General features: G+C 40.0%; 1 protein-coding gene across 1 annotated transcript; it reads left to right on the plus strand.

Moving 5' to 3' along the window:
* The first annotated feature begins 782 nt into the window (after positions 1-782).
* On the plus strand, positions 783-9883 carry COPS4 (COP9 signalosome subunit 4). The gene is made up of 9 exons (XM_009647478.2): positions 783-887; positions 1856-2007; positions 3263-3366; positions 4231-4384; positions 6592-6742; positions 7169-7339; positions 8282-8397; positions 8762-8846; positions 9343-9883. The coding sequence occupies exons 1-9, from the start codon at positions 800-802 to the stop codon at positions 9474-9476; spliced, it is 1155 nt and encodes a 384-aa protein (XP_009645773.1). The 5' UTR covers positions 783-799; the 3' UTR covers positions 9477-9883.
* The last annotated feature ends 1674 nt before the right edge of the window (positions 9884-11557 follow it).

The raw sequence follows: 11557 nt of genomic DNA on the forward strand, positions 1-11557 counted from the left end.
GGTTACGGCGGGTGGGGGGGCGGATGGGAGGCCGCCGGGCCCTGGGCGGGCGAGACGGATCTCGCCCAACGGCCGCGCTCCTTTAAATAAAGAGAAGAAAGAAAGATTTCACCTCATGATTCTGGTTTTTTTAGTTATTTTTCGTTTTTGACGACGGCTTGCTCTGTGCTGATGGTGTCCTAGCGGGGTTTGAGCTACTCACCAGTGCAATGTGTCCCGTAGATTTTCTCTCCCCTGAGGGTTCAGTCAGATGTCGATCAGTCAATGGAAATTCTTTGAGTCCCAGTCCAGTTGCTTATTTTCTAGAGGAATTGCTTCACTTTTAGGAGTTTCATGTAAAAACTTGCAAATAACATACTATTTACCTCCCGCTCCCAACTCTCATTCTCATTGAATATGACATGTTGAACATTAGAGTAATTTATTAATCTTAATCCATGAGCGATACAGTTTTCATTACTTTTTCTGTGCACTATGCTAGGGACATGTGGTTGGTTGTGGTTTTTTAACCTTTCAAAATTGCACATAACAATGACTTGCACACAACAAAATTCACCCATAACAAAATGATGAGCTGTGTTATCTGAGAATCTAGTCCTGGGATTTAAAAAGAGCCAGATACCAATTTCAGGTGAGTGTTCCTCACATTTGAGCACAAACAGAAAATTGCCACCCCAGAAGTATAGAAAATACAAGCAAAAGTAGGACTCTGACATAGAAAATAAACAGATAAACAGCACTTGTTAGTGAAAAAATGTGCTCTGAGTGATTTTTTTAATTTATTATTTTCTTTTAATCCATGGACAGATATCGTCAAATACTGGAAAAAGCCATTCAGCTGTTGGGTGTAGAACAACTTGAAGCTCTGAAAGCTTTTGTAGAAGCAAGTAAGTGCATCTGGTACAATTGCCCTGGAACAGGCTGCCCAGGGGGGTTGTGGAGTCTCCTCTTCTGGAGATATTCAAAGCCCGCCTGGATGAAGTCCTGTGTAACATGCTCTAGGAGAACCTGTTTTAGCAGGAGGGTTGGATCTCCCAAGGTCCCTTCCAACCCTTGCCATTCTGTGATTCTGTGTAATTGGTTGCACGCTGAGTGAAGTCTAGAGGTCTGTGGGATTGCATATTTGTTAGCTCTATGTGAGGCTACACAAATACATGATATTTTGGCCCTATTGGAACTCAAACACAACTGGAAGAGGAACCATCATCACCACGTTCAGAAGTTAAGGAAGAATGGACTTGGAAGCTTTGTAAGTTATTATAACTTTTCAACCTGTCAGCATGACAGTGTCGGAAGGTGAAAACAAAGTAATCTCTGTTGAATGCTAAAACCGATACTGGATGCCAAGCAATATTTAAACTAACAATCCCCTTCTTCCCCTGTCTCAAAGTTAGTTTGAAAAACTGCCAAGAAGAAATGGCTAGGGTTTTTTTGTGTTGTATTGGATGTTTGGCTTATTGAATACCTCTATAAATTATACCTGTTGTTATTTTTTTAAGCTGGGAATAAACTTAGTAAAATTTAGCCTAAGGGTTTCCTTTGTCCAAGATGTTTCAGCAGCCAAGAATAGTGATTCCAAATGAAGCATCTCTCTCAACTATAAATCAAAGGACAAATTCATTATTATTTGTCAGGGGTTAGAACTCTGGTGACCTCTAGTGTAAATGAACTGGGTTTGAGAGAAAAAAATTGCTCCTTTAAAAAACAAATCAAAACCAAAAACCCTCCACTTGGATACAGTTTTAAAAACTCAAAATATTCAAATTTAATATAAAAGCAGATGATCACTTACAATGAAGGCACTGACAGGCATTGAATCCATCTTGTGTTTTTCTTCCACGCATCTCTGAACCAGTGGTGAACGAGAATGTCAGTCTAGTGATCTCACGTCAGCTTCTGACTGATTTTTGTACCCATCTTCCAAGTCTTCCTGACAGCACGGCCAAAGAAATTTACCACTTCACCTTGGAAAAGATACAGCCTAGAGTTATTTCATTTGAAGAGCAGGTGAGAGATCAATGATAAGGATTTTTGGTTTGTGGGCTTCGCTTTGGGGTTTTTTTTCCCTTATCTGCTGATTATTTTAAGTCTATAAAAAAAGTTGTTCAAAACAGATATTTCTACTTAGAGTCCAATTTTGCATTCCTGTACATGCAAAACCTGAGCTAAATGCAGAAAGTATTTAGGACCATGTAAAGAATACAGAATTAATCTCCATCAGGATGCTGGGCATGTAATTCCTCTGCTACCAGAAAATGGCTTCTTACAATGAAACAATACTTGAGCAACTGGAGGTACTGTCAAGAGACAGGCTGGTACTCACTGTATTGCATTTTACCCAACTAATGGAACAGGCAGGTGATACAAAGAGCAAAGCATCTTGACAAATAGCTTTTGTTTCATAGGAAATATATATGTCTGTGTGTGTATTTTAGCCATAATAATTTTACCAGGGAGAAGTGTTTTCTTGAAATCCCAATTCTAGTTAACTACTGAATGTGCTACAGTTCTTTTTCAATTCAGTTCTTGGTTTTGTTATATGAGTACTCACCATCATCCTGAAAGTTCTTCATTCAGAAGATGTTTTTATATAAAAAGCCTTTAGGATCTAGTATTTGAGAAGAAAAGCAAGGCAGTTTCTGCAATGATTTGTATTTGCTTCTCTATCTTTTGTCTTTTTAAGCAGCTTTAAGTCTTAACTGAACATGCTTGCCTATATGTTATAATGGTCATGCATAAATTAAATCTAAGACATCAGATGATTTCCTCTTTTTAACCACACTTCTGCTTATAAAACATGGATTGTAAGCATTGATTTTTACCTGCTGACAGCTGCTCTACAAAGTAGAACTTTCTGCCTTAGGATCTAATCATAGTTCACCTCATGATATGAGGTATAACTGCAAGAAAAGGCTTGTGAATATTGGTGGTCCCGTTCCTGAAAGCCTTGTTTCATCTTTTTAAAAGCTTTGTAAAAGGTTACTACTTATTGCTCCCTGAAGATACGCACCATTTATCTCGTCACAAGCTTAAGTGGAAATGCTTCAAATCGGCACTCATATTTAAAAAGCTTGGTATCAAAGTTTAATCCATGAGTCCCATGGAGGACTGCTTGCATGGGAAGAGTTGCATGCGTGCAGGTTGCTGTTTGTGAAGCAGGGGTATCAGTTGGGGGGATTCATGAACAAGAACAAACACTGTGAAAGGTAATACAGAACCATTCAACTTTTATAGTGTTTGCTCTTGATTCATTATTGTTTAGGTTGCTTCAATAAGGCAACATCTTGCATCAATCTATGAGAAAGAAGAAGACTGGAGAAATGCAGCACAAGTATTGGTGGGGATCCCTTTGGAAACAGGGCAAAAGTAAGTACTGTGCTAGGCATAGTTCTGTGTTAAATATACTTGCTCCCTCTGTCCTTAACTAGACCAGTGAGTGAGAATTTTGGGGTTGCATTTCTTCCCAGAGTTTCAGTAGTTCAGGCCAGAACTACTGCCAGATGACAAAAGTATAGCTTGATGACTGTACATTACAGTAAACAGTTTAGTAGGTAAAAATACTGCACCGGAAGTTTTGCATTATTTATTAGTCTTGTTGATTGACAGCCTTTTTGATAGTATTTTACAAAAATGCTTCTATGCTTCTAAGGTTATTGAAAGGTTCTTGAAAAGTGGCAGTTCTTCCACATCTTCACCTTTACAGTTCCAAATGAAGGCAGAGTTTGAAATTGGGTATTAACAAATACAGTTGAGGTATTTTTGTGGGGTTTTGTTTGTTAGTGGTTTTGTGGGGTTTTTTTCAAGTCTAGAATGCTTGCTGTTACTTTTCTCTGGCTGTCTTTTCTATCTTCTCTCACTGCCTGTATGAAGAATTGCTGTAGGTTTTGCCTATTTAGCACCTATTTTTTCCACTGCAAGTTAGCTTCTTAACTCAAGTGGCTCATGACTTATGGCAAACTTTCAATGCACTAAAACCAGATTACTAGAGTGTACATTTTACGTCTTGGTGGACAGCATTATTTCTACTGGTGTTTTTAGGAGCCAGTTCTATATTGGCATTCATCTCAAATTTTCTTACCCTGAACAGAAAGCACTAATTTTAGTGTTAGGGAAGAAGAAAGCAGGGTAAGGCAAATGTAGCCAAGTGCTTAAGAATCATAATATATGTTTAGAACAAGCAAGGGTAGTTGTGGGGCAACTCTAAGCACTTGCTTTTCTGTTTCTCTACAGACAATACAACGTAGATTATAAACTGGAGACCTACCTGAAAATTGCCAGGCTGTATCTTGAGGATGATGACCCAGTTCAGGCAGAAGCTTATATTAATCGAGCTTCCCTGCTTCAGAATGAATCAACTAATGAGCAGCTGCAAATCCATTATAAGGTTGTCTAACTTACTTTATTGCTTTCTCTTTCTAAAGGGAGATGATTCCACATTGAGATGTTTTTATGCCATGTCACTAAAACTTTTATAATGAGAAAAGAGACAAAGGGAAAGGCTTCTAAATGGTTTTGGGAGCTTGAGAGCCACATCTTAGCAATAATTAAACAGCTCATTCCTTATGATTTGGAGATAAGTCAGGACAACCAGAAGATCAGGCCCAGCCAACATGGGTTTACAAAAGGCAGATCCTGCTTGACTAACCTGATCTCCTTCTATGACAAAGTGACCTGCCTAGTGGATGAGGGAAAGGCTGTGGATGTTGTCTGCCTGGACTTCAGCAAGGCCTTTGACATTGTCTCCCGCAGCATTCTCCTAGAGAAGCTGGCAGTTCATGGTTTAGACAGTCATACTCTTTGCTGGGTAAAAAACTGGCTGGGTGGCTGAGCCCAGAGAGTTGTGGTGAACAGAGATAAATCCATTTGGCGGCTGGTCACAAGTGGGGTTCCCCAGGGCTCAGTTTGGGGCCAGTTTTGTTTAATATCTTTATCAATGATCTGGATGAGGGGATTGAGCGCACCCTCAGCAAGTTTGTAGATGACACTAGACTGGGTGGAAGTGTTGATAAGCTTAAGGTTAGGAAGGCTCTACAGAGGCATCTGGACAGGCTGGATTGATGGTCTGAAGCCAACTGTATGAGGTTCAACAAGGCCAAGTGCCGGGTCACAACAACCCCATGCAATGCTACAGGCTTGGGGAAGAGTGGCTACAAAGCTGCCTGGCAGAGAGGGATCTGGGGGGTACTGGTCAACAACTGACTGAATGTGAGCCAGCAGTGTGCCCAGGTGGCCAAGAAGGCCAATGGCATCCTGGTTTATATCAGGAATGGTGTCACCAGTAGGAGTAGGGAAGTGATTATCCTCCTGTGCTCAGCACTGGTAAGGCCACACCTCAAATACTGTGTAGTTTTGGGCCCCTCACTACAAGAAGGACATTGAGGTGCTGGAGAGTGTCCAAAGAAGAGCAACGAAGCTAGTGATGGGTCTGGAGCACGAGTCCTATGAGGAGCAGCTGAGGAAACTGGGGTTGTTTAGCCTGGAGGAGGCTGAGGGGAGACCTTATCGCTCTCTACAACTACATAGAAGGAGGTTGTGGTGAGGTGGGTGTTAGTCTCTTCTCCCAAGTAACAAGCAATAGGATGAGAGGAAACAGCCTCAAGTTGCTCCAGGAGAGGTTTAGATTAGATATTAGGAAAACTTTCTTCACTGAAAGGGTTATCAGGCACTGGAACAGGTTGAGTCCCCATCCCTGGAGGTATTTAAAAGATGGGTGGACGAGGTGCTTAGGGACATGGTTTAGTAGTGGACAGGTATGGTTAGCCTTTATGATCTTAAAGGTCTTTTCCAACCAAATGATTCTATGATTCTAAGGTAGTAAGTCCTATCCATAAATGTAGCTTTAAGTTTTAAGTAGTAAAGTAACTGCTGACCTTTCTGCTTATTTGTGGGTTTACTGTGTGCATAGTTCATATACTAATTTCTCAACCATTTTAGTAACTGGGATGAGCAGTGATAACTGTAGTGTGGCAGTACCAATCAAATGTGGTGGTGTTTAAAATTCTACAACACAAAGCAGACATGCCATGAGTTGTAACTCAGGGAGCGGTGGTTTTGGTTTGTTGGTTTTCTTGTTTCTTTTTTTTCTTGCCCCATGCTATGTTTTAAAGCGTGCATTCAGTTGGAAGTGCAAATATTTTCTGTAAGCGTTAGAAAAGCACAAAGGAAGGGAAAGAAGAAATACCAGATGCTGTTACAGCACTGAAAGGGAAAACCAAACACTTGAAACATAAATTGCTACCTCAGTGCTATCTGTCAGTGTCAGTAGTGAAGGGGAAGCTTACATAAGTACAAGATCAGCTGTATAATATTTCGTTTACTTGGTTTCTGGCGTTTAGACATTTGCAATGTTTAACATGAGAAGAGTGCAGGGAAATGCCCTTTCAGTTGCTTTCCATGATACTTTAGCAAGTGCTTTACAAGCCAGTCTAATTGTTAGAAGACACAGATTTCCCTAGAATATTTCCCTAGAATATTGCTCTAATGAACAATATTTATGGGAGCTGTCACTTGATAATGTGACAATTTATACACAGCTATATTATGCAGCCACCCCTGTTAGTTTTCTTTTTCTGAGATGTACTTTCTTTCTAGGTTTGCTATGCTCGAGTTCTTGATTACAGAAGAAAGTTCATTGAGGCTGCCCAAAGATACAACGAGCTCTCCTATAAGAGCATAGTCCATGAAACTGAGCGACTGGAGGCATTGAAGCATGCTTTGCATTGTACTATTTTGGCATCAGCAGGTAAAATACATGTTACATTTTTGCATAAAAGACCCAACATAGGTATTTTCTATCCCCTGAAGCAAGATTGTGCATTACTTGCGGGGGGATCTTGTTACTAAGATTTGGTGACGATTCCAAAATTGTGAATGTCAAAATTACTTGTTGGCATACTGTTAACTCAGAGTTGTATTACTTCTGTGTCTTTGCCATTGATAAGGTGGCATCTTGGCTAAAGATGCAAAAGATAGTCAGTTGCAAACAGTGTTTTGGAACTGAATACAACTGAGTTCCTTCTTTGGTAGAGCTTTGTTGGTTAATTGCATGTATTGAGAAAAGATGACGATAACTTTCTGTTTACCTCTAGTTACCTACAACTTTTCTGTTGTTTACCTTTAACTCAGTGCTTTGGTGATTATTCACGAGGATTCTTCTTGGCTCTCGTAGGACAACAGCGTTCTCGCATGCTTGCTACACTCTTCAAGGATGAGAGATGCCAGCAGCTTGCAGCCTATGGGATCTTGGAGAAAATGTATCTCGACAGAATTATCCGTGGAAATCAACTGCAAGAGTTTGCAGCTATGCTAATGCCTCACCAGAAAGCAACTACAGCTGATGGTACATACTCCTCTAAAGCCTCATAATGCTAGGTGTTCATCCACAGCAGTTAGATTTGCCCCATGCAGTCAAGAAGTGTGATGGAAAAAAATTTAGTATTGCTTGTATGATTATTTTAAAATTATTTCCCAGCGTGTTTCCCTCATGAGTATAGTTTAATAGTAAAGCTTCTTAGCCATAGTTCATCTTTCTGCTTGGCTATTAAGGTTTTGAAATACTCTTCTAGAAGAAAATTAGTAAAAATCTTGTTTCTCTGTCCTCTTCACTGACAACCTTGCAGTGTTTCTAACCTTGCCTCATTTGAGTCTCTGTCCTTTTGAGCTTCTCCAGTTCTAAGGCACTGTTATAAATAGGATGCCTAGAAACACTTGACATGCATGTAGGCCATAAATGGTCTGTGCAGATGATACATTTATTTGAACTGCTTCCTGACTTGACAGGAAGATGACAGATAGCGAGGGGATGACTTGAACCTCACACTGTCTCCATCTCACTGACATCTTATTAGCTCTGTTCTTCCTGGAACTTCTGAAGAGTGAGAAATAATGTGAAGTAATAACTTCACTGGAATCCTAAACACACTGGTCTCAATTAGAAGAAAATTAGAAGAATATTGAAGTGGAAAAATAGATAAGCATGAAATACCTCTTCATTAGGAAAACATTCCTAATGAAGAATACTCATTGATTAAGGACAAATAAACAACCGTGTAATCACAGAGGTGAAACTGGTTAAAGGTACTTGATAACAATAAGCTGCAGTCCTTTCCGTGGACTTCTTGTCCACAAATTTGTTGTTTATTTATAACCTGTACTGTTTGTCCCTGCATCTGGACCTTCTGCACACATAGCCCTTAGGGGAAAAAGGCTTTTTCCATCTGCTCTACAGAATAAACCAAGTATTTCAATCTTCTAGTAATTTTTTTCCCATCTAACCCCTAAGGTTCCAGTATCCTCGACAGAGCTGTTATTGAACACAACTTGCTATCTGCGAGCAAACTTTACAACAACATTACTTTTGAAGAGCTTGGAGCCTTACTAGAGATCCCTGCAGCTAAGGTATCAGTTTTCTACATCTTTTGTAAAAACAAGAAGCATCAGAGACATGAGAAAATGGTAAATTTATTAAATATTTTAAAAAAATTAAAAAAAATTAAATATTCCGTATTATAAGGAAGGTTAAATATTTAGCACATCTTATGCGAAGGAAAAGTACACGATGTGGAATGAACAATAGTGGAGTTGGATGCCACTGATAGTATGTCTAATCACTTAATAATTACTGTTGTCTGTAGGTTCCCCCCCCGGCCCCGCAATGTGTGGAGATGTTGAAAACCCCATAAGGACTATTCAGTCTTAATAATTGTTAACTTCTTTCAGAATAGAAGTTGTTTCTAACATCTTTCTTTCTTCATTATTTCAGGCAGAAAAGATAGCTTCTCAAATGATAACTGAGGGTCGCATGAATGGATTCATTGATCAGATTGACGGAATTGTTCATTTTGAGAGTAAGTTTGACCACAGTAATTTATTTATTTATTTATTTAGCACCATTCAGTACGAGCCTTTTGAATTGCTGCCTTGCAGGATAAGGAAATTAAGTTTCTTAGTATCTTGTCTTAAGTGAGTCTTGCTGTGGCCAGGAGGTGGCAGAGTTTGCCTTAATGGAGTACCATACTTCATCCACCCACCCTCCCTACTGTGCATTCTCTTACCCATAGGAAAGTGTGAATTTATTCCATCAGTTTACTTGGGGGAACAGGTTCACCAGGAAGTTCTCTGTTCAATTCTACTTCGCAGTGCAGGAGTTAGGCTTGTAACAGACATCAATCATTGTAGCTTTTGAATACAGAAATGAGCATGATGTAGCTGCAAGGAAGGCTTCCTCTGTGAGGTAGGTGAGGGTGGTGGCAGAAGAAAAGGTTGTATTGAAATGGCAAGGGAATTGCTAAAACTTACTTTGTTTATATGGGTTTTTTTATGTTGGTTTGGTTTTTTTTCCAGCTCGTGAAGCTTTGCCAACTTGGGACAAGCAGATTCAGTCACTTTGTTTCCAGGTTAACAACCTGCTGGAGAAGATAAGTCAGACAGCCCCAGAATGGACAGCGCAGGCAATGGAGGCCCAGATGGCTCAGTGACTGTGCAGCCATTGTCTGAATGGAGGCAATCAACTGCCTGCTGTGCTGGAAGAAGGGAACTGAGTAGGACTGTGAACCAAACTAACAACCCACCTTCTGCTTTCACTCTGGCTTAGGACACAATTAGGACCACGTTTGATGTGACAGTCCCCCCGTTCTCTGAGCATAGAATGATGCTGTTGCTGCACTCTGCTGTCCTGAAAGCTGTGGTTTCCGCATAGAAGAAGCTGTAATGTCTGCAGCAAGCTTTGCTTTTGGTTTATTTATTTTTTTTTTCCCCACTGTATCACTATAGCTGTGTAACCTATTACTTCCTATGATGCTTGTCCTGCTATGAAAATATAAGTGCCATGTTTCTTTTCATTGTAATTATTCTAATAAAGGCTGGAATGAGCCACTTGGTTTAACTGTTGCAATGACCTGTTTTTTTTTCTTAAGCAGTAACTTGAAATAAGCTGAGTTTTTGGGATTGTATGTTCAGTAAAAATGTTAAGAGAAAACCAGCTTTTTTTTTCCTTTTCTGTTTATAAAACACAAGTCTGAAATCTTAACTGAAGGAAATACTGACCCTTCTCCTGCATTGGTGCAGCGAGGGCACAGAGACACCTGTGCTGAGAGATCAGGTAAAGACCAGTGTTCCCAAGAGAGGTTGTTGCAATGATATGGCAAATTATGAGAATGCAGCACATGCCAAGTCAGGTAAGCCAACCCATGCTCTTTGTTTTATCTTCTAGGTCAGCATCAATTGGTAATTTTACAAAAGTATTCATAGTGGTTTTTTGGAATTGGAGATGTAATGAGACACTCTGACAGATAGGGATTCTGCACTACAAAAGATTAAACATCTGAAGCTGGAGGGGCTGGAGCAGTATTACTTATACAATGACTAGGTAAAGGTGTCAAAGCAGGACTAACTTGAAATGCTTATAAACAGCAACAAAGTATCAAACTGGCCCTTCTGATGTTCATCAGTCTGGAGTTGTGCGTTCTTTACCTATCCTTATGGTCTGCCAGATACACGAGTCTTACTGTGTGATTTGCTGGAGAGGTTTTACAGAGAGCTTTTGTGGTAATGGAGAGTTTTATCAATAGCTGTTCCTGTCCAGAGGCTGTATTTTAATTTGAGGTGATCTCGTTAAGGTTGTAATTCCAGCTTTGATGTGAATTACCTTAGCTCTTTTTTCATTTCATTCAAGTAATAATATTACTAGTGAGTTTTCAGTCTATGTTCATCTTAGTCTTTTTGTCTCAAAATCGGAGGATGTTGATGTCTTCTCTAGTCAAAATGTTTTGGCTTAATCCACAATTCTAATGCCTTGCTTTTTGTTTTGCCTTTTTTTTTTTTTTTAAACGTGTTTATGCATTTAGATTTGTAGTGCTATTAGATTTTTAGAAAAGCCAGGAGCCTGGTGAAGGGTGGTTCCATCCATAAATAGGATGGATTTCTGTCAGCCTGGCAGGTGATATTTGAGTCCCAAACCAACTGGCCGTTAGTTATGATGGCTCCCAGTTGGTAGCATCCTTTAGTTTCTCTGGGAGTGGTGACAGAGCAGCTGTGGGAAAAGCAGGGAGCTGCCCACCTTTTGACAAGTTTACTGTAAAAGAGCAGAGGTGGAAGATTTTCCAGATCTTTATTACAGACGGAGGTTGAGTGGCTGTTGTCCTTCAGTGTGGGCTGACATAGTCCACTATGAGGGTCTCTATCTACTACGTCTGGCACTCTGGATGCTCACCTCTAATACCCACAAGGGTTGTCAGTCTTAATAAATAGCCTGCATTACTCTCTAACACAGCAGATGTAAATAATGTATTGGCTACAGGAGGAATGCTGGTATTTCAGTAGATGGCAGTAAAACCCAAGCTGACCACGAACAAGTCCCAAGTGCACTGTATGCATCTTTGCTGTGCTGCTTTTTCCAATTCAGTGGTGTTGGAACTCAGAGCTGGCTTTGGCTATTCATTGGATAGCTTCTTTTATTTCCAGATGACCTTTTTTCCTCTCCACTCTCCCAGTTACTTTAAAGGCAACTATAGTGTCATAACACTTATGTAGATAGTGTAAGACAAATTAGATACATGGT

Source organism: Egretta garzetta, unplaced genomic scaffold (genome assembly GCF_000687185.1).
Source record: "Egretta garzetta isolate BGI_Z169 unplaced genomic scaffold, ASM68718v1 scaffold89, whole genome shotgun sequence".
Classification (NCBI taxonomy): Eukaryota; Metazoa; Chordata; class Aves; order Pelecaniformes; family Ardeidae; genus Egretta; species Egretta garzetta.